General features: G+C 39.9%; 1 protein-coding gene across 2 annotated transcripts; it reads right to left on the bottom strand.

Moving 5' to 3' along the window:
• Nucleotides 14,489-18,118, bottom strand: LOC109226298 (probable WRKY transcription factor 4). 2 transcript variants are annotated; one of them, XM_019391084.1, is made up of 5 exons: nucleotides 17,893-18,118; nucleotides 17,514-17,664; nucleotides 15,971-16,635; nucleotides 15,512-15,670; nucleotides 14,489-15,222 (listed from the first exon to the last, which is right to left on the bottom strand). In XM_019391084.1, exons 2-5 carry the CDS (start codon nucleotides 17,610-17,612, stop codon nucleotides 14,652-14,654), a joined length of 1,494 nt encoding a protein of 497 aa, XP_019246629.1. In that variant the 5' UTR covers nucleotides 17,613-17,664; nucleotides 17,893-18,118; the 3' UTR covers nucleotides 14,489-14,651. The 2 variants fall into 2 exon arrangements, with proteins under 2 accessions (XP_019246629.1, XP_019246630.1); XM_019391085.1 differs by having other exon boundaries at nucleotides 17,514-17,669.

Here is a 23,947-nt window from a genome sequence, read left to right on the forward strand (position 1 = left end):
TGCTCGGGTGACGCTCTCCATGAGGCCCACCAATCGGACTAGAGCGTCCTGAAGAACTGGGGTAGCAATAAACCCCTCTGGGACCTGAGCTGGGCCCACCGGAACTACTGGGGCTGGGGTCGGAACCTCCTCGTCAATGTCAACCTGAGGCTCCGCCACTGGTGTTGCTACTCGGGGCTGAGCTCCGCCCCTACCTCGGCCTCTGGCACGGCCTCGGCCTCGCCCTCTGCCCCTAGCGGGAGCTATCTAGGGCTCGGACTGCTGATCGGAAGATGAAGAAGCACGTGTTCTCGCCATATGCGAAAGAACAGAGTAGAAATTCAATTAGCATTGAGAAACCAAACCGCACGACAAGAAATAACAAATGTGAAACTTTTCTTAACTCGGTAGCCTCTGGGGGATAAATACAGACGTCTCCGTACTGATCCCTCAGACTCTACTAAGCTTGTCCGTGAGTTGTGACACCTATGTAACCTAAAGCTCTGATACCAACTTGTCACGACCCAGATTTCCCACCCTCGGGAGTCGTGATGGCGCCTACTAATGAGAGCTAGGCAAGCCAAATTTAATTATTTGTCCATTAATAATCTAGTCCATTTTTAACAATTTACGACAATAATACAAAGCAACGAAATTCAATAATAAGCGGAAGTCTTAACATTTTATAAAAACTGAATAGAAATGCGGAATGTTCAACAAAATTCTCCACCCAAGACTGGTGTCACTGTACTCACGAACTGCTAAGAATACTACATACAACGTCTGAAAGAAAACATAAGTTGTTTGTCTCGAATACAATGAGATAACAGATAAAAATAAAGGATAGAGGAGACGCCGGGCCTGCGGACGCCTGCAAGAGTACCTCGGGTCTCACTGAAATGAAGCCTGCTCCCACACTATTGCTGATGCCGCTCGAAACCTGGATCTGTGCAAAATAGCACAGAGTGTAGTATCAGCACAACCGACCCCATGTGTTGGTAAGTGCCTAGCCTAACCCCGGCGAAGTAGTGACGAGGCTAGTCTGGACTACCATATAAACCTGTGCAATTATGAATATACAGCGGAATCGAAATACAAGACAAGTAATACAATATGGGAGGGGAAGCATGCTGTAGGGAGATAACAGTTTCAAGTATAAATTGACTAATACAAAGAGAAGGCACAACACATACAACAATAAGGAACGGAGATCAACAAGCGCACGGCATCACCCTTCGTGCTTTTACTCTCATCCTCACTAAGCAATAATATAAACGAACGTGCACGGCATCACCCTTCGTGCTTTTACTCTCATCCTCAACAAGCAATAATAGAAATGAACGTGCACGGCATCACCCTTCGTGTTTTTACTCTCATTCCTCACATATAATCAATAGAATAGGCACGGAATGGCACATCGTGCGGCACGACATCACCCTTCGTGCTTTACTCTCTTTTTCTCACAATAAGCAAACAATGCACGGCATCACCCTTCGTGCTTTACACTCTTTCCTCACGAGAAACAAACAATGCACGGCATCACCCTTCGTACTTTAACGCTCTTCCTCACCCAATCAATAATCACAAACAAGGGAAGGGAATAATAAAATAATAATGAACATCCCGACAAGGGTACATAAACAAACAATTAAAAACCCGGCAAGGGTACAACATCAATAACCAACAACGTGCCGTCAAGGGAATAAATTATTAACTCTTCACTTTCTTTCACTTTCATCTCATAGTTCACGTTATCACTTGAGCCAATGCTCCAATGAGTTACTTATCTCATATACCTTCACAATTTGTATTTCAACCCGAGCCAATGCTCCAAGAAGTTCAAAGATCACAATTTCTTTCACAAGATCTTTACAACATATAGAAGTCATCAATTTAGCATGGAAGGCATAACAACAACCAAACTATTCGCAAAATAAGGACTCACGGTCATGCTAGACACCAATGTATAGATACTCGTCACCATGCCTACACATCGTACTCGACAATTAACAAGTTACAATTAAGACTCAACTCATATTCCCTCAAGTTAGGGTTAAACCAAACACTTACCTCGATGCCTTGAACTCAACTCAAGCCTCAACTATGGCTTTACCCCGTGATTCCACCTCCAATCCGCTCGAATCTAGTCACAAATTACTTAATTGCTTTAATAAACATTAAATTGATCAATTTGAATGCATAAAAATGAATTTCCCAAAGTTTTTCCCAAAAATTCCAAAATCGCCTCGGGCCCACGTGGTCAAAACCCGAGGTTCGAACCAAAACCCGGTTACCCATTCCCCCACGAACTCAAATAGGTAATTTGTTTTGAAATCAGACCTCAAATTGAGGTCCAAATCCCCAATTTTTAAAAAACCTAGGTTCTACCCAGAACCCCCAATTTCACCCATGAATATCTTTGATTTTAAGTGGAAAACATGTTAAATGATGCTAATGGTTGAAGGAATTGAGTAGAAATTAACTTACAATTGATTTGGAGAAGAAAGATTTCTTGGAAAATCGCCTATGGGTGTTTGAGTTTGAGAAAATGTGAAAAATGAAGCTCAAAATCGGTTAAGTATAAAATATGCTGGGCTGCGGATATGGGAAATGCGAACTGGGTTCGCAATTGCGAACCCTGCAGGCATGGGAAATGCGACATTTCTGTTCGCATTTGCGAACTCAGGCCTATCAAGGGACCTTCGCTTTTGTGAATAAGGTCTCGCATTTGCGAGCCCTTGACCTTCGCATTTGCGAGGAATGGCTTCGCATTTGCGAACGTTGGCAGGCCTGGGCTGGTTTCGCATTTGCGAACCAGCCTTCGCATTTGCGAGTGCTGGACCTTCGCATTTGCGAATGCTGGCTTCGCAAATGCGAAGCCTGCAGATCAGAGATACCAGCTTTTTTTTCAAAAATGCAAAAATGCAATCCGACACCTATCCAAAACTCACCCGAGCCCTCAGGGCTCCAAACCAAATATGCACACAACCTCAATAACATCCTACGGACTTACTCATGCGATCAAATTGCCAAAATAACATCAAAAACAACGAATCAAATCTCAAAATCACAAGTTTTTCCTCAAACCTCATAAACTTTCAAATTTAGAGTTTTAAGTCCGAAACACATCAAACGACGTCCGATTTCAACCAAACTTTACAGAAAGCACTTAAACCATATATAAGACTTGTACCGGGCGCCGGAACCAAAATACGAGCCCGATACCATAGTCTTTTAATCAAATTTCATTTCCATTTTCTTTAACTATTTCCAGAAAACAATTTCACACAAAAATTTATTTCTCGGGCTTGGGACCTCGGAACTCGATTCCAGGCATACGCCCAAGTCCCATATTTTCGTACGGACCCTCCGGGACCGTCCAATCATGGGTCCAGGTCCGTTTACCAAAAAAGTTGACCGAAGTCAAATTTATTCAATTTAATATAAAAATTTAGCATTTTTCTCACAGAATTCATATTTAAGCTTTCCGGCTACGCGCCCGGACTGCGCACGTAAATTGAGGCAACCCCAAATGAGGTTTTCAAGGCCTCAGAACCACAGGATGAGTAAGGAAACAAGTGATGACCCTTTGGGTCGTCACAAGAAGGATCTCAATTTGAGGCAACGAAGATGGTTGGAGCTGCTAAAGGACTATGATATTACCATTCTGTATCATCGGGAAAGGCCAATATGGTGCCCGATGCCCTGAGCAGGAAGGCACTGAGTATGGGTAGTCTTGCATTCATTCCTGTTTGTGAGAGACCTCTTACAGTTGATGTTCAGGCCTTGACCAACCAGTTCGTGAGATTGGATATTTCGGAGCCTAGTCGGGTTCTAGCTTGTGTGGTTTCTCGGTCTTCCTTGTTTGATCGCATCATAGAGCACTAGTATGATGATCCTCATTTGCTTGTCCTTAAGGACAGGGTTCAGCACGGTGATGCCAGAGATGTGACTATTGGTGATGATGGGGTATTGAGAATGCAGGGCCAGATATGTGTGCCCAAAGTAGATGGGCTACGGGAGTTGATTCTTGAGGAGGCCCACAACTCGTGGTATTCCATCCATCCAGGTGCCGCAAAGATGTACCAGGATTTGAGACAACACTATTAGTGGAGGAGAATAAAGAAGGATATAGTTGAGTTTGTAGCTCGGTGTCTCAATTGTCAGCAGGTAAAATATGAGCATGAGAGACCGGGTGGCTTGCTTTAGAGGATAGAGATTCCGGAGTGGAAGTGGGAGCGGATCACCATGGACTTTGTAGTTAGGCTCCCACGGACTTTGAGGAAGTTCGATGCTATTTGGGTGATTGTGGATTGGCCGACCAAGTTCGCGCACTTCATTCCAGTGAGTACTACATATTCTTCGGATCGGTTGGCTGAAATTTACATCAGAGAGATTGTTCGCCTTCACGGTGTGCCATTTTCCATCAATTGAGATAGAGGCACACAGTTTACATTGCAGTTTTGGAGACCCGTGCAACGAGAGTTGGGCACTCAGGTTGTGTTGAGTACATCATTTCACCCTTAGATGGACGGACAATCCGAGCGCACTATTCATATACTGGAGGACATGTCATGCACTTGTGTCATTGATTTTGGTGGTTCATGGAACCAGTTTTTGCCGCTCATGGAGTTTGCTTACAACAACAGTTATCAATCGAGTATTCAGATGAATCCGTACGAGGCTTTGTATGAAAGACGGTGTAGATCTCCAGTGGTTGGTTTGAGCTGGGTGAGGCTAGGTTATTGGGAACTGATTTGGTTCAGGATGCTTTGGACAAGGTTAAATTGATTCAGGAGTGGCTTCGCACGGTGCAATCTAGACAGAAGAGCTATGCCGACAGGAAGGTCTGTGATGTGTCTTACATGATTGGGGAGAAGGTTCTGCTGAAGGTTTCACCCATGAAGGGTGTTATGAGGTTCGGGAATAAGGGAAAGTTGAGCCCTCGGTTCATTGGGCCTTTTGAGGTACTTCAGAGAATTGGGGAGGTGGCTTACAAGCTTGCCTTTCCACCTAGCTTGTCGAGTGTGCAACCAGTACTTCATGTTTTTATGCTCCGGAGTAAATCGGCGATCCATCTCATGTTTTGGATTTTAGCACGGTTCAGTTGGATGGTGATTTGACTTATAATGTCGGGCTGGTGGCCATTTTGGAGCGGTAGGTTCGAATGTTGAGGTCAAAGGATATAGCTTCAGTGAAAGTGTAGTAGAGGGGTCAGCCCGTAGAGGAGGCTACTTGGGAGATCGAGCGGGAGATGCGAAGCAGATATCCACACCTATTTGAGACTCCAGGTATGTTTCTAGACTCGTTCTAGGACGAATGTTTGTTTAATAGGGGGAGGATGTAACGACGCGGTCGGTCATTTCGAGAGTTGTAGCTTCGTTCCCCCATTTTCTGCTTCTTTTGTGTTCTAAAGTTGTATTATGACTTACCGGGTTAGTTGGTCCCGGTCTGGAGTGATTTCAGAATGAATTGAGACACCTAGTCTCTATATCGAAAGCTTAAGGTTGAAAAGTTGACCGGATGTTGACTTATGTGTAAACGACCTTGGATTTGAATTTTGATGGTTACGTTAGCTCCGTTAGGTGATTTTTGACCTAGGAGCGCGTCCGGATTGTGTTTTGGATGTCCGTAGTAGAATTAGGCTTGAATTGGCGAAAGATGGATTTTTAGAAAGTTTGACAGGGAGTGGACTTTTTGATATCGAGGTCGGGTTGGATTTCTAGAAGTTGGAGTAGGTTCGTGGTGTCATTTATGACTTTTGTGCAAAATTTGAGGTTGATCGGACGTGATTTGATAGGTTTCGGCGTCGTTTGTGGAATTCGGAAATTTCGAAGTTCATTAGGATTGAATTCGTATTTTGATGTTGTTTGAGGTGATTTGAGGATTTGGCTAAGTTCGTATTGGGATATGAGACTGGTAGGTATGTTCGGTTGAGGTCCCGGGGCCCTTGGATTGTTTTCGGGTGGTTGAATAGACTTGGATTGAATTTGAAGAGCAGCTGAAGTTTTGTTGTTGCTGGTGTAATCGCACCTGCGGAGTGGGCACCGCAGGTGCGAGTTCGCAGATGCGGCAGAAGGGTCGCAGATGCGCATTTGGCCCTAAAGGTTGACTCCGCAGAAGCAGAGATTTGTTTCGCAGAGCTGGAGCCGAAAGTTGGATGTAGGTGCAGAGCTAAGCGCAGAAGCGGGCTTTGGGGCGCACTTGCGAGACCGCAGAAGCAACTAAGTAGCCGCAGGTGCGAAAGGTCTGGGCAGAAACTATAAATACGAGACTTCGAGATTTTTCACCATTTTCATCACTTTCAGCTTGGACTATGGAGATTTTTGAGAGGGTTTTCATAGGGATTACAGAGGTAAGCTCCTTGTGTTCATTTTTCTTCAATAATGATGTTTCCCCACTGATTTTACACCTAGTTGGTGAGTTTTTGAAGTGAAATTTGGGGATTTAGGGCTAAGGATTGGAGAGTGAATTTTAGGAATTTGGATGACCAAATGATGTCGGATTTTGATAAATTTGGTATGGTTAGACTCGTGAGCGAATGGGCTTTCGGGTTCTGTGACTTTTGTCGGATTTCAAGACGTGGGCCCGGGGACTGCGTTTGATCCGATTTCGGATTTTGAGCTATAATCTCTAATTTTTCTTGTGGAATTGATTCCTTTAGCCCGTAATTATTGTATTGCACTGTTTCTGGTTAGATTCATGGCATTTGGAGGCCGACTCACGAAGCAAAGGTATTTTGGAGTAGCGTCATGCTCGGGTTAAGGTAAGTAATAGTTATAAATTTGGTCCTGAGGGTATGAAACCCTAAATTTTGTGTCATGCGATTACTTTGGAGGTGACGCGCATGCTAGGTTCGGGCGTGTGGGCGTGCACCGAGGGGATTCTGACTTGGTCCGTCCCGTGAAACTGTAAAGTTGAATATCTTGTTGTTAGCTATATGCTCTTTATGTGTTAGAGAAGTTTGACTATAAATCATGTTAGAAATCATGTTTAGGCTATGTGTTTGTATTGTTGTGTCCCACAGAGGCCGCATTACATGATAATTTCTTGTTAATTGCTATTTGTACTCAGTCGTAGTTTTTACTCACATATCATATCTCAATCTCTGTTATTCTTACTGATACATTATGTTATTGTTGTTTGGGCTGATTTTTCCTGATTTCTAAGAGCCCGAGAGACTGGAGAGTTTGATGACTAAGTGAGGCCGAGGGCCTAATTGTGAGGATATTTATGGGATCGGGCTGCACGCCGCATCATGTTTCAATGATTTATGCCATGATTGGCCTGATATAGCATTTTGGCTGTAGGAGCCCCCCCAGAGTATGTACACACCCCTAGTGAGCGCAGGTACCTACTGAGTACGAGTGCTGAGTGATAGTGAGGAATGGGTGGCTGTGAGGAATGAGTGATTGTGAGGTTGGAGTGAATGAGAGGACTGAGTGCTAGTTGCCCCGATAGGCTGTATATGATTCCATTACTGATGCACATAGTTGCCCTATATCATTGTTTTGAAAACTTCTGAAAGATGTTTTATCCGGTTTTATTTGAACTTGACTTAAGCAAATTGATTTGACTTGACTTTATCGGAGTTGGGAAGCATATCTATTTTCCTTGCTGAGATTACTAAAAATGCATTATAACTGTGTAGCTCGTCACTATCTTTCAGTTCCTTATTTATTTTTGTTACTTACTGAGTTGGTTGTACTCATGCTACATCCTGCACTTTATGTGCAGATCCAAGAGTTTCTGGATGCGGAGGGTGTTGATTGTTTCTGGTAGCTGATCATTGGAGATAGCGAGGTAGCTGCCTGGCGTTCGCAGACCTTTCTTTAATCTTCTTTATCCCTCTTTTTCGTTGTATTTGGTTTCAGACTGTGATAGTCGTGTTATTTGCAGACTAGTTATGTTTAGATGCTCATGGCTTAGTGACACCCCGATGTTGGGGCTATTGTTCCGCACTTGTATTTTGAGTTTAAACCCTGTTTTCGAAACTCTGCTCTATTTACGAACTTTTGATTTATATTCTTGCACAATATTGGAAGTGTTTTGTAAGGGTCGGCTTGCCTAGTACTATCGATAGGCGCCATCATGACCAATTTGAATTTGGGTCGTGACACTCACATAAGAAACTGTTTATGAAATCAACGCTGCTAATTCTTGGCTCTCAAAGCTGTTTTACTGCCTCATTGCGCAACATTTAGATATCATGCATGTAGGGTCTCTAACATTTATAAGCTGCAAAATTCGTTAATCTAAAGCTGCAATATGGCCTGTACAAAGTACTGGGAATCAGAATCACATAGAAACCATGTCTATAGGATTCAACGACTCTAATTCGTCTTGACTATCTACTGCCTAAATTTGCCCGAATGCATTTATTGCTTATGTGTGGAGGTGAACTTGAGCCATTTGTTGTCTTTATGTGAAGTCCCATATATTTTGAATGCGCGCCTAGTATTATCATTTTGAGCATCCTAAGTAAAGTCTAGAACCACCCAATAGTAGGTCCAAAGCCTCCTGGACCATAGGCATGGGACGGATAGTGCATGCATATGACGCGACCTAGAATTGAATTACAGCGCCTTTAAGTAACAACTTTAACATAGTAATCGGGTAGCAATAGATGATAGTTTGTGCCCGCTGAATAATTTGAGCAACCCCGACCATAAGGGAGTTGTGAAGTATTATTTATGTTGCACGGGTTGATCCTTTAGGCTAAAAACCTTAGGACCCCTTCCCTTTATATGCTTATTGTTCACACTTAGTCATCAAATATAGACCAATGCAGTTGTATCCTTGTAATCTCTGAGACTTGTATTTATATAGTTTAATTCTTATGTTGTTTTCTTTACACTTGCTTATATTACAATAGAACCTTTAAATTCCATGTCTCTTCACTTATATTATCATCTAGATTAATTTGATAATCCCACATAGTGTAAAACTTCGGTCGGGACACACAGGGTTGGACCTTGAAGAGTGCCTATACCTTCTCTTCGAGGTAATTTGATCTGTTACCCGATCTTTGGTGATACGGACTAGTTAAATCAGAGTTATTTGCAAATAAGTTCCCTAACGCACCTTAAAATCGCTAGGTGGTGACTCTTCTCTTTTAACACCCATTTAAAAGAGTTGTCACATGCTGAAACCCGCTTTCGCAAGAAAACGGGGCACGACAACTACTACAACTTCAAAAGAAATAACATTCTTTATTTCAAATACCTCACTACGATATTACTTCCACTCTCTATTTTATCTCACAGACTACAATATGTGGATTACTCTCTCTACAATCTATTGCACTCTCTCTGATTTTGGTATACTTAAAATGAAGAGCATAGGCTTCTATTTATAGCAAGCCTGTAACGACCCAACCAGTCGTTTTGAGTATTACAGCCATATTCCCCCATTTATTGCTTATTCTATGCTCATTTGTTGTTATGTGACCTTCCGGGATAGCTGGTTCGGTTCCAGGGATGTTTCGGAGTGAATTGGACACTTAGTCCTAAGGTTGGAAGCCTAAGTTGAAAGAGTTGACCGGATGTTGGCTTATGTATAAATGACACCGGAATGGAGTTTTGATGGTTTTGATAGCTCCGTTGATTTCATACTTAGGAGTGTGTCTGGATATTTATTTGGAGGTCCGTAGATGATTTTGGCTTGAATTGGCGAAAGTTGGAAAAATAGAAGTTTGGAGAGTTATGAAGTTTGACCGAGAGTTGACTCTGTGGGTACCGGTCTCAAATTTTGGTTCCAGAAGTTGGAATAGGTCCGTGGTATCATTTATAACTTGTGTTCAAAATTTGAGGTCAATCGGAGTTGATTTGATAGGTTACGGTATCGATTGTACGAGTTGGAAATTCATTAGTTTCATTAGGCTTGAATTGGGGTGCGGTTCATATTTTTGATGTAGTTTGATGTGATTTGAGACTTCGATTAAGTTTATATGATGCTTTAGAACTTGTTTTCATATTTGGTTGAGGTCCCGGGGGCCTCGGGTGAGTTTCGGGTTGATTGCGGATTGAATTTAGCCTTGTAGAGCTGTAGATTTTCTGGTTTCTGGTGTTCTTATACGCGTTCGTGAAGAGCACCTGGGAGGGAAGTGAAGTTTGTTCTTCCCGTTTGCAACCACGCGTTCGCGAAGGTTCAGTGTGTTTGTGCACCGCGATCGCGAGAAGCTAGACACGAGAAGCGAAGAAGAAAGGCAGGTTGGGGGACCTCACGCGTTTGGTCTACGCGTTCGCGATGGACGCTTCGCATTCACGAAGCTTTGGATCATTTGGTCATCACGTTCGTGAGTGAGCCTTCGCTTTTGCGTAAGAGGATTTCTGGGCAGCTGAGTTTTGTGATTCGCGAACGCGAGGCACTTTCCGCATTCGCAAAGGAGGACGTCTCGACAGAATATAAGATTTCAAAACGAGTGTTAGAGTAAAATTTCATAACTGGACTTTGGGAGCTCGGATTGAGGCGATTATTGGAGGGATTTTCAAGGAATTGATTGGGGTAAGTGATTCTAACTCGGATTTGGTTAATATACATGCATATATCATTGTTTTTATCATTTCATTAGTGTTTTGGAGTGGAAAAATTGGAGAAAATTGTAGAAACTTATAGGCTTTAATTTGAGGATTTGGAGGTCGAGTTGTGATCGGATTTGAGTAATTTTGGTATGGTTGAACTCGTGGTTGAATGGGTGTTCGGATTTTGTTAATTTTATCGGACCCCGAGACGTGGTCCTAGGGTTCACTTTTGAGTTGACTTTTTGACTTTTGTTAAAGAACTTAGCTTTTTCATATGGAATTGATTCCTATAGCTTGAGTTGATTGTATCGAGTTGTTGTGGCTAGATTCGAGGTGTTCTGAGGCCGATTCGCGAGGCAAGGCCTTATTGGAGTAGAGATTTGCGCGATTTGAGGTAAGTAACACTTATAAATTTGGTTCTGAGGATATGAATCCCTAAATTACGTGTTATGTGGCAGGTGTTGAGGTGACGCACATGCTAAAGCATGTGGGCGTGCACCGTAGTAATTGTGATTCGTTCGATTCCGTGGTACTGTGTAGTTATCAAACCTTGTTGATATTCATGTGGTCTCAATGCATTAGAGTAGTTCAGCTGCAATCCATGTTAGAAATCATGTTTAGGTTGTATGCTTATCCTATTGAGACTCAATGGTTTCATTTCTGTTGTTGAATTATTTGCTTAGATGGCAATTTATACTCAGTCACATCGATCATTTGCATATCATATCTCAGTTTCTGTTACTATTATTGTTGTGTTATATATTGTTGTTTAGGCTGATTGGCAGGAGATTTGTGAGCCCGGGAGACTGGAGAGATTGATAACTGAGTTGGGGCCTGAGAGCCGTGTTGTGAGTGAGATTCTGGATCGGGCTGCACGCCGCACCAGGCCTTTTAGGCTTTACTATCATGGGATCGGGCTGCACACTGCAGCAGGCCAGATTGGCTTTATATTAGCGCTTGGGAAGGATTCTTCCTTCCGGAGTCTGACATACCAATAGTGAGCGCTTGTATCGTATAATGATGAGTGACTGAGTGTGATGAGCGAGAATTAAGACAGTCAGATTGAGTACTCTGAGAGTGTGAGTACGTGAGGTTTTCATTATGTTGCATCACATGTGACATGCACATTGACATGTCGATATAGAGATGTAACATTACTCATATTGGCATAATTTATTTGTATTGAGCTTAACTGTTAAACCTGAAAGCATGTCTACATTTCCTGTATTGTGTACCGATAGATTATGAGTTTCTCCGAGATATTATTATCATATTTTCCTGTCATTTCTGTACTTTTAAATTCTGTATTTGGACTATATTGGTTGAGCTCGTCACTGCTTTCAGCCCAAGGTTAGTTTTGTTACTTATTGATGGTTCGATTGTACTCATACTACACTCTGCACGTCATGAGGAGATCCATGTACTTACGAGCACGAAGGTTGCTAATGTTGGAGCTTACTCAGTCCAGAGACTATCGAGGTAGCTGCCTTGGCGTCCGCATACCTTGAATCTCCTCCTTTTTCTTTTAGCTTTATTTATATTGTTTTACCTTCCTAGATAGTGTTTCAGCAATCAGACCATGTTATTGTATAAATGCTCATGTACTCAGTGACACCAGGATTTTGGGAATTCCGTATGGAGTTGCGATATTTTCTTCTAGTTATTATGAGATTTTATTTACTTAAACCTATTTCAATATGTTTTAAATCAAAGATGCATGTATTTGTGAGATGTCGGCTTGCCCAATATCGCGATAGGCACCATCACGACATTAGTGATTTGGGTCGTGACAAAGCCTTACCGTCCAAACAACCAATCAAATTTGGTTTTAGAAATTCAGATTTTCCTTTTTTAAATCAGATTTGGCTTTTGCAATTGCACAACTTGTTACGCCTAACATTGCCACTCTTTCCTCCATCACATTTTTTTCTTTTTCTTTTTTCTTTTATTTTATTACGTAGGTCCCACAAAAAAACCGCAAAAAATGAAGAAAATGACATTAATTATTGAGTTTGCTTTTTTCCTTTTCCAGTTCCTTTGATCCCCTACGGGTCCGTGGCGTTTTGTTAAATGATTCTCCTGTTACCAAAATAGCATATTGTCATTGGATTAGTGTTCGAGCACACACTCTGGTATCGCCCTTGTTCCATCTCATTTTGACTGTAATCTACTTATGTTGGCAGGACATGGCCAAGGAACAAGAAGAAGTAATGGTGTCTAACATACTAAATGTGTAATGTGTTTAAGGTGATTTACATTACTATGACTTTGACCTTGGTAGTTTATCATCGAAGGCTCAAGTTTGATATAAAATAGTTCGAAGACAACAATGACAGTTCATTTGGAGATTTCTATATTTTTCTTGTTATCACATAGCCAAAATTTTCAGAAATGGGGTTGCTCTCATATGTCTTAGAGAGCGATGGTACTTTTGCTTCTTAATGATATATTGTTGAGTGGTCAAGTGAATCTATCCATGTAATGTTAAATTGTTAATCGCGTAATTGTACTCGGATTCATTGTTGGCTAATGAATCATTTACATGTGATTGGTTAATGCAATGCAATGAAAGCAACATATGTACATAAAAAAGATTGGTTTTCATGTTAGTGATACTTATAAAAGTGGGCCAATTACTCAGTCATGTAACCTATTAGTCTTGACCTGCTATGTAAGTTGCAAGTCCTGATATGTGATATACGGCTTAAAGTGTGTATATTTATAGGCGTGTCGCCTCATGTTTTACTCTTATTTTGTAGAATTTGGATGTGTAATGTAATGATTTGTTCTAATTCGCGGTATCTTTATGTGTAGGAATCACCCGGAGGCAATATGGGACGAAAGTGCGCGAAAAGAGAAAAAAAGAAGAAAATGGGGCAGTGTAGCGCCCAGTGCTGCCTGGAGGACAACTTTCGGAAGCAAAAAATTTCCAACGCCAGGGCTAGAGCCCCGCGCAACCTTGGGCGCTGGGTGACGGAAACCTATCCCACTTCGCCTGGGACAAGGTTATTTCGGTCTTACACACCCCCAACTCGTATAAAAAAAAGTCTAAACCTATTTTGGAGGTAGAGCCGCCACTTTGAGAGGAAAACACAAGCGCGGAATACTCGGGAGAAAGGATTCTTAGTTTTTCTTCATCTTTCTTAGTATCTTCAACTATTCAAACACTTGTGAAATTGTTTAACCTTATCATGAGTGGCTAAAATCCATAAGTTCTGGGGTTGTGATTTAGCCATGAATATTGTTGTTAGAAGTTGACTTGACCTTGATTATAATTCGTTAATATATGGTTGTTTCTTCAATTTTATGATTAATTGCTTAATTGTCTGGCCAACAGTTAGGTTCTATTTACTATCTATGCTATGCTTGGGAAAGCTACGTCTAGATTAGAGAAGAATTGAAGATGGCATGATCTTAACTCTGAGTGGGGGCGGATTTATAGTTAGGATAGGATATATGCCTAGTCACCATGCTCAATTTGAATATCGTAATCTTAATGCGTTCTTAATAGATTGATTTCATAGGAATATAGGCATTAATCTATTTTGAATAGGCGAGTAGTAATTCGGGAGATTACTATGAGAGCAGTTACTCGATTATAGCACAATAGGATTGGCAAATCGATCACAGTCCTGGAATGCTATCTCTACTGAATACACAATAACCATTTTCTGCTTGATTCATTAGTTACTTGTTATATTCATTGCTTAGTATAATCACATTTTTAAATTCTGATTGACTCGACTGAATAACAATCTTGGTGAAATTAGTGGGTAATTGATACAAGTCTCTATGGGTTCGACACTCGACTTATCATTTTATTATTTATCGACCACGTATACTTGTGTGTGCGTGGGGTAGCAACGATAGGCACAGTTATTGCCTTTCTTTTGTATACATTTGGTGCATCAGTGAATGTGATAGGTTTGTTTTATGTTTAGATACAATTCTCCTTATGCCTGGCCACTCTATTGTAAGTTATATTTGTTGTGTCATAGAATCGGCTGGTGACACCCTGATAGGATAAATATATATATTCCCAAACCTGGTACTATATATGTATTATTTAAGTCGAAAGCAATGAGTGCAGATGCATCTACTAGAATAAAATCTATATTGAACGATGTATCAGAAGCCAATAAGACAGAGCTAGGTCCACTGAATCTCCTCTTTGGCTTTAAGGAGACTTGAATTATTGTTGTCATCGTTAATATGTTGCATATTCCCAACTGCAAGAAAAGAATTGGATGCACCATTTGGCAGTAAGTGATGGTTACTCAAATGAAAGTCATCAAGAGGAGGCTCGTTTAATCTTGCAGGAAAACTCATTCGCGATGGCAATGGCAATGGCAATGGAAAATTCGGAAGCTGCAAGGAACAAGCTCCAAAACTCAAGTCTCCGAGGTAACTTCCAACAAAACTTGGCCTTAAATATTCACTTCCAACGAAAGGTTTTCGTTCGAATGGAAATGGAAGATCTTGAACTTGCACTCTGCAATTTGAACCTTTGGGACCTTTTCGAGATGTCATGCAATTAGTTTGCCCGTTCAACGTGGATGCTGACTGAATGTGTCCGGGAACACCATTTGTCTTGTTTGTTGAAGGCACTTCATGGTTGTGTTTCCCCTCATATGTTGTGATTACTGATTTTAAGTTATCTGAAGCCCTTTCCACATGCTTCCTCACTATGCATCCAGCATTGGTACATTTATAGTAGCTCCTACACAGGACACAGGAAACATTTCTTTATAAATTTCAACTGAGTTAAGAGGCAGCCCGGTGTACTAAGGGAAGGGCCGGACCACAAGAGTCTATTGTACGCAGTCATACGCTGTATTTCTGCAAGAGGCTGTTTTCACGGCTCGAATTCATGACCTCTTGGTCACATGGCAGCAACTTTACCAGTTACGCCAAGGTTCCCCACCAAAGAGTTAAGAGAATAGAATCAAAAGAAAGTTGTTAAGGGAACTACAACTATGCATTTTACATGTTATCCTATAAATAGATACCTGGGGTTTGGGTTCCCTTTGACAACTTTTTGGCCATATTTTCTCCAGCGATAGCCATCTTCAAGAATATCGATCTCACTCTCTACCTGGAGGACTACTTTTGGTTCTCTCACTGTTCTTGATAATAAACTTGGTTCAGCTGAATAACTTTCTTTCTTCCTGAAGTCAAGAGTAATTCCACAACTTAAATAAATGTGTAGGAACACCATTAGTATTGTAAACACTCACACAATAACCCTCCTCGAAAAGTTTTTTACACTACTATTAGCATATTTTAACATGTTGTGGCTAGTACTTGCCTTATTTTCTAGGTTACTCATCCCTTTTTTTCATGGACAGTTGCCTATAGTTATATTTTAGACGGTCTGATAATATGAAACTCTTTTTACACTATCAATGTATAGAGGTTAAACTCATTTCAAAAATAGATAACGCGAAAGAAGAAAAGTGGGAGGATACCTTCTTTTTGGCTCTAATTCATACTCATTGACATCGTCACCAAGGAAAGTACCTTCTTGAGTGGCCCAATCTCCATCGTCGCCATCATAACTAGTAAGTGTAGAAGAAAGCTCAGGAGTTCCAGCTGATTCAAACACATTCATGGATTTTGGATTGGTTGACATTGGATCAGATACTTCAGTCAAGACAGATGCAGAGGATGTTCTTTTTAGACCATTAGCATTGTAACTTGTAACATTCTTATTACACTCAAATTGCTGATATCTCCAAACTGATGCATTTTCTTGGCCTATTTCCTCCACGTCCCTAACAACAAAAGAATTATCCATACTTGGTCGTTGAATAGATTGAGTTTTCGGGTGATTATGAGCACCATTGTAGACAATTTCTATAACCTGTCCATTTGGTGCACACTCTACTTTTTTCCTAACAGGACAACTTTGCTGAGTACATTTATAGTAACTTCTTGGAAAATTACTCCCTTTTACGCGCTTTTGTCCGTATTTTCTCCATGTGAATCCATCATCTGAACTGCTAGGACTAATGCTAGAACTGAAAAAACCAAATTGGTTTTCTTTCTTGGTAAATTCTTCTTGCTGAGAGATTTGCTTATTTGTTAACTCAATGTTGTTCAAAGTTTGTTGTACATTTGTTTCAGTAGGTGCCTGCAATTGAGGGGAATACAATACTTACATACCAATTCATATATATATACCACGCCAAAGTTCCATGCAGTAAGTACACATTGCATCATATCAATGAGAGAGTTGATTATAAGTAACATTGAAAACCTAGACCATTTTTAATAGGAAAGAACAAAATCAGACTGGATTAAGATAGTCGATCCATTTAAAGAAGGTGCAATTGTTTTGTCGTATTGGATTGGAATAAGGACGAGAGTGGTCACGTATAGTAGCAAAGCCAGAAAATTCGCTAAGGGTGTCGAGGTTTAATTATATATATATATATATATATATATATATATATATATATATATATATATATATATATATATATATATATATATATATGTGTGTGTGTGTGTAAATGTAATATTTTATTTCAAAAGACAAGACTTATCTCATGAAAACTCTCATTGTTGGGGGGGTGGGGGGGGGGGGGGGGAGAGGGGTAGCATAAGATTACTCAAAAAGCACATTAAAAAAGTTTTAGTAATAAATTTTCTAGAACATCATATTGTTGAAGAAGCACAATGTTAAATTGCTCAGACTACTTTCAAACAAATATTCTTACAACTATATGATGTTGACTAGCATGCATGCATAATTTCTTTTCCTTTTTTCTTTCTTTCAGGAGTATTCATGTACAAGGAACTTAATTAGTTCTATTGTCCATTTCATTTTTGTTTTGGCTTAACTAATTGCCAATTTTCGAAAAGGAAAAAAAATTCTAATTTCCCATTTGAATTTAACGAACATCAACAATGTCCATGCAACTTTCAACGGCTCATATGCTATCCATAAAAAAATTCAAATACTCACATTAAGAGTTTCAATTAATTTAAAAAAAAAAAAACCAATACCACTGAATTTGGAAACGTCACCGGAGAATCAAGCAATGCTGCTGGACTAATGCCGGGAGGTATCGTTAGGACAGCCGGCCGACACGGTGGTGACGACATGGCTACAGGTAAACCAAGCTAGCAACTTTCTGAAAGTAACGTTCAATAATAACTGCGCTTCAATCCCAAAAAAAATAATTAAGAGTTTATCCACAATACAGGTTCCAAGCTCAGATAAAAGAGAAGTGTATTAATAGATTGATAGCAGCACAAAACTAGTTAATTTATATTCATTCTCACAATACATGATACATTTCAAAAGAAAAGACTGAAATACAAAAAAAAATGCAAAATATTATCTCCAAAATACCCGAATAATGTTAAATAATTTCTTAGGTACCTTAATTTGTTGTATGAACTCATTGCCTTGAAACCACATTTGGCTGCCTAGCATTCAACAATGCTAGGCTTATCATTTCTCCCTCAAACAATTAATTAAGAGGAATTGAACTTTCACTAATCATTTATTCACTTCCCACCTTTAACTAAGAGTAGTTTCTTGAGTCTCAAAACTCAAGCTTTGGTTGGAGTCTAAATTGCCAATAATTCATGTAGAGTGAGTGAAAGTGGAATATTTTTGCGTTTAATGTAAAGGAAAAACTATACTAGGTATGAGTTTTTAAGTATTTGGTTAGCATAAAAATAGGAAACGTCTTTGGTTAGCCGAGAAAAGTGAGAAGGAAGGTTTTAGAAGGTTGCGTAATATAGGACCATATGGCCACGTTTTAGTATCTACTCCTTTCTTATCTTAAAAATAAAAATAAAAATTAAGTTAGGTATTTCACTGCGATCTACAAGTAGTTATCTAAAGTAAAGGTAAATAAGGATAACAGATCGATAAAGTCGCTAGTTGTTATATAAGATTATATTTGTCGATTCTTGGTTTAGATGTAGTTAGCGAAACGGTTAAGTTTTGCTATTCCCATAAGTGATCTAAATCAGCGGCTACGATTGTTTAGGTTAAGAATAAACTAGCTTAAGGATTTTGGCAGGGAACTCGTAGGAAAAGGAACGACCCACCGACTTCACATTAGAGTAATTAGATTCAAAAGAGTTCCAATGATTTTCTATATCTTGAAAAAAAAAAAACAAGGGATCATTTATTTATAGAATTTCAAGGAGTCATGTATATAACATCTTTAGTTTTATATGGATCAAGCCTATAGTTAGCAAATTTCCTTTAACGTCAAAATCATACTTCATCACTAGCTTATTATTTTTGCGTTACGAGATGATAGGTTATGTGCCTTGTTATGTTTTGATGATCTAACAAACTTAATGATAAGAACCGAATAGTAAACCTGTTACACATCCTCAAAGTGCTCAAGAACAACAAGTCTCAAGTCAGGCACAAGTTCCAATAATCAGAGTCAAAGAGACGACAAAGGGAACAGTTCCCTTGTTGACTGTACCAGTCAACTCCCCACGGTTGTAAAGTCGCTGCAACTATTCCTCTGCACACACGCAACAGTGCAAACAGTGCAACAGTCACTTTATGGGGAAAACCTTGTACCAGACATTTGCTTGCATCATACAAGTGATATCACTTGGGTAATATTAACATGAAACAAAGGAAAAACACACAGTTGCACATCCGAGAATTAATCAAGTTTCCTCTCAAGTGTGTTGTCATCTTGCAAGTGACTTCCAGGGCTTCAAGAACAAAGAACAACATAACGAAGGACCAGTTTCCTGCATTGTGTTATTATATGTCCTTAATTGTGTTGCGCCTTTGTTAAAGTGATTTACTTATAATTCCTACTTAGCTTAGCTAGAAGCATTGTGTAGGAAACCTTTTGTAAAACCATAAACCTTGTGTTTATGTCTTGTAGAGTTAGTTGAGTTGTGAGCTTTGTAATAGAGTTTTTACAAAGAGGCTTGTAATAGAGTTGTTACAAGTGAGTGAGGAATTAAGTTTAATTTCTAGGTTACAATAGGTTGTAATCTAAAGTTGCTTGGTTAGTGAAGTTGAAATCCTACGAATGTAGGATGTGATTTTAAATCCCGTGAGCTGGGAGTTTTCCACGTAAAACTCTATTGTGTCATTTATTTATCTCTTATTGTGTGTGCTCTGTGGGAACTGATAAAGAATCCGGTTCTCTATACAGTTTGGTGGACCCTAAATTTCTATCAATTGGTAGCAAAGCAGGTTCTTTCTATCAGGCTAACACCTAGAAAGGATCCTTATAGCTGCTCCACCAAACTTTTGAAGAAGGTCAATCTACCTACAGACCACCAAGATTCATTAGCCAATACTACGGATGGTGGAAGACAAGGATGCATGATTTTATCATGCCTGAAGATTCAGAGCTCTGGGATGTTATCTGTGATGGACCCTTCGTTCCTATGAAGATCACTGGCGGAACAGCAGTGGCAGTTCCCAAGACAAGGAAGGAGTACAACGATGTTGACCGCAAAGCTATAGAGAAGAACTTTCGAGCAAAAAAGATCGTTGTCCGTGGTATTGGACCATACGAATATAACAGGATCTCTGCTTGTCAATATGCCAAAGAGATCTGGGAAGCTCTTCAGACATCACATGAAGGAACAACTCAAGTCAATCAGTCGAAGATTGATATGCTCACCACTGAGTATGAACTCTTCAGGATGAAGGATGATGAGTCCATTCAGGACATGCACACTCGATTCACCTCTATCATCAACGAGCTCCATTCTCTGGGAGAGATCATTCCAAGGAACAAACTTGTCAGAAAAATACTCAGTGTATTACCTGGTTCCTGGGAAAGCAAAGTAAATGTTATCATGGAGGCAAAGGATCTGCAAAAGGTGACCATTGATGAACTCATTGGTAATTTGAAGACTTATGAAATGAAGAAGAAGAAGGACCATGAAAGAAGAGAGCCCAAAAAGAAGAAGAACCTGGTCCTCAAGACAGACAATAATGACTCAAGTGGTGAGGATGCTGATATGGCTTACCTGACAAAGCGATTTCAGAAAATAGTTCGCAGGAATGGAGGTATTCCAAAAAGGGGCAGCTCCAGCAAGCCAAGAGGGTATGACTTATGTCATAAATGTGGGAAGCCAGGACATTTCATCAAGGACTATGCTCTCCTCAAGCAAGACCAGTACAAGCACAACACAAACAAAGCAGACAAGAGGAACCCGATGTTAGGTTTTAGTTTTAATGATGAAAAATAATATATTTGCTTTTGGTGTAGGGACTCAAGGGATTGAAGTGCATAAAGAGAAATAATCAAAGATGAATGGAGAAATCAATCAACGATTGATTGAAGCATCTAAAAGGAAAACAAGCAGATTGATTCAAGCATCTAAAAGGAAAAGAAGCGCTAAGAATCCGGCGAGGAAATCAATCAGAGATTGTCTGAAGAGTTAAAAAGGAAACGAAGCATTGAAGATGGAAAGACCCAGATTTAAGTAGCAAATCCGGCGCTATCAAGGCTTGAAGATGGAAAGCTGTCAATGTCCATATATCAAGGAAGAGTAACGAAATTTACCTTATTCTTGGAAAGAATCAATCTCTTTCCAAGGATCAAATCTCTTGGGTTGGCAAATCTCTTTAGTAACGGTCATATACTAAGTATTTATACACATCCTTAGAACTTGGAGATTTATACTTTGATCGAACCAATTACCCTCTCTTTGTTCTACTGCAAACAACATTGTAGCTCTTCTGGATCTGCTGTGTAACAAGCTAGAGAAGAAAGAGAGAAAAACACTAGTGATGCATTGTATCAAGAAAAGACGAGTGAAATAGAAACTGAGCAGTTGGTGTAATCTACACCATTCACTTTATACTCAAGAAACTCAATCACTGAAAGAGAACTCCCTTGCAACCCAAGGGGACTAAACTAGGATTCACATTGAATCCGAACCAGTATAAAAACTCTGGTGTCTTTAATTCCTACACTTTACTTTTGCATTTTAATTCTGCGTTTCTTAATACCTCGCTGTTACATCTAGTCGACTAATTGGAAAACTAGTCAACTTATAATAATTAATTTTAAAAATTGGCAATTCACCCCCTCTTGTACTTTCAATTGGTATCAGAACAAGGCTCACATTGTTTCTTTTGCTTAACAGCTTGTGAGAAAAGATCATGGCAAATCAAGTTATTATCGAAGCACTCTTCCAAGAAGTAACATCGCAAGTGAGACCACCATATTTCAATGGACAACATTTCTCTCACTAGAAAGTGCGTATGGTGATATACGCAAAGGCCTGTGATGTCAAAGTCTGGAGAGTTATCAAAAAGGGGAACTACCCTCTGCCGACCGCCGCTTAACTACCTGTCCACGCCCCCTTTTCCTCGCGAAATCGGGTTTACGATATTTGGGAAGACAACTCTATTCCCGTTTGGGATTTGGATTTTTGGATTTGAAGAGTCGCCGCCTAATGATTAAGTGCATTAGGACACTAAGGGTTTTTTTTTTGTTGGAAAACCAGAGTTCGGGTAAGGGCTAGAAATTATCTCGAGGGGAAGGTGTTAGTCACCCCTCAAGATCCACTAGTGTGGTATTCCGCATAAAGACTGCAAGTAGGTGTATATAACTATTAACAAGCATGCTGAAATTAAGGACTAGGCGATCTCATAATTGTTTAAGAGAATGTATAAATGCAGGAAAGTAAACAAAGAAGTGAATGAGAAGAATTTTTCAGAGGAAGAGAATAGTGCAGGAAATTAAAGAGGAATTTGGTGACTGAAACGAAAGCCAGATTTTCATTGATAAAATAATAACGAAGTTACGTAAGGAAAGGGGGTCCTAGGTTTTGTAATATACATGGATCATCCACGCAACAACGGTAGCGAATCGTACGCATGGTGTTATCGCGTGATCATCATCTCCATGTCTACCCTTCCCCACCCTGTTAAGGTATTAAACGCGAAATGGTCTCGTTTTACCTATTGCATGCTATTATCCGCCCCTATCCTATCAGTCCCGGAGGCACTTAGGACTATTAATCCTAAAGGGTAGGATATTAGGCTGATTGGTTTCAAAGGACAAAAATCTAAGGTGACATACAAAAATACATACAACATGTTGGGGGGGAGAGCATATAAACATGTAAAGGCCCAAGTACACCTCCTCAAACAAAACACATAAGTAGCATAACTTAAACATTATTAAGGTCTCAAAAGGATAGGGACTTTTACAGCGGTTAAAACTTGGTTTTAGAGAAAAAAAAATAACAATAATAGCACGATTCTGGGCAGAGATAGATAAACCAGGGATTTGCAGACACAAAAATCAGAACTCAGTAAAACTAAATTGGCGCATCATTTCAGAATCATTTTTTTAGCAGAGTTTGTTTCAAGGAAAAGCTGAGTAAACTTCAGAAAATCAAAACAAGAATAGGAACGGCAGAGTTTAAACTTAAGGAAGTTGGTGAGTTTTAGGCTAATAGACACACAACTGATCATTTTTTAACGGGCCTAAGGTTTGCCTAGGCGTCGTTATACATTATCTGATTATTTACAAAGGAATGGACACACCTATTTGATTCTAATTTATAAAGGTACGCGTCGTATGGTGTTTGCAGAAAAATATTTCAAACTACTTAGCCATATTTTAACACGGTTATTGGACTAACGTGAATTAACCACTGCAACTTGAATAAGTGAGAAGTCCTATGGGCAGGATATCTAATGCATATAAGAGTTCCTAAGAACATGATCTCTAATATGCCAATGCAGTAATGACAAGTTATTTGTCTTGTTGTTAATTATTTGCTGGTTATTAACTGATCGTGGTAACAAGATGAGCGTAATGACAGTCTGAAAAATAAAGCCCCAAAGCAGGATCTCTAATGAATGAGATGCATAACCTATATAGGTTGTCTATTGCGCAAAATAAATAAATAAAAATCCTATAAGCATGTTTTCTACCCATGATTTATACTAAGCATGCATAACCCTCTCCCATATTCACTATTCACCCCCAATTGTTTGTTTACAAATTGTTACAAACTAGTAGCATCTGAATTACAATACTAAAGAACAGAAAAATAAGAAGCTATGCTATAGGGAGCCTTCAATCAGGCCCAATCTTCCAATCTCAACCCCTTCCAGTTTACAGCCTTTGCCATGGTCTAGGTGCGGCAAAGCTCCCTAGGACCCCATTGGGTCCCAGGCCAATGCCAACACCTAGACATTTTAGAAGAATGCAGGGCATGTGCAGTGTGGAATACCAGCCTTGTGTGTCAAAGTTCAGTGAGTACTCAGATGTACTCAAAGCAATGCTCACACGAAGGGGGCAGAACCTATTTTCTAAGAATAGTGTGAAGTGCAGGAAGAAGTATTTAAAAGAAGAGTTTTGAGAAAACAAGGAGTTTGTTTAGAAAGAAACAACAGAAACAGTAGTATAAGATTGCATACAATGATCATGGGGAAAGGGAGCAAATAGATCACACAATGC

This window comes from Nicotiana attenuata, chromosome 5 (genome assembly GCF_001879085.1).
Source record: "Nicotiana attenuata strain UT chromosome 5, NIATTr2, whole genome shotgun sequence".
Classification (NCBI taxonomy): domain Eukaryota; kingdom Viridiplantae; phylum Streptophyta; class Magnoliopsida; order Solanales; family Solanaceae; genus Nicotiana; species Nicotiana attenuata.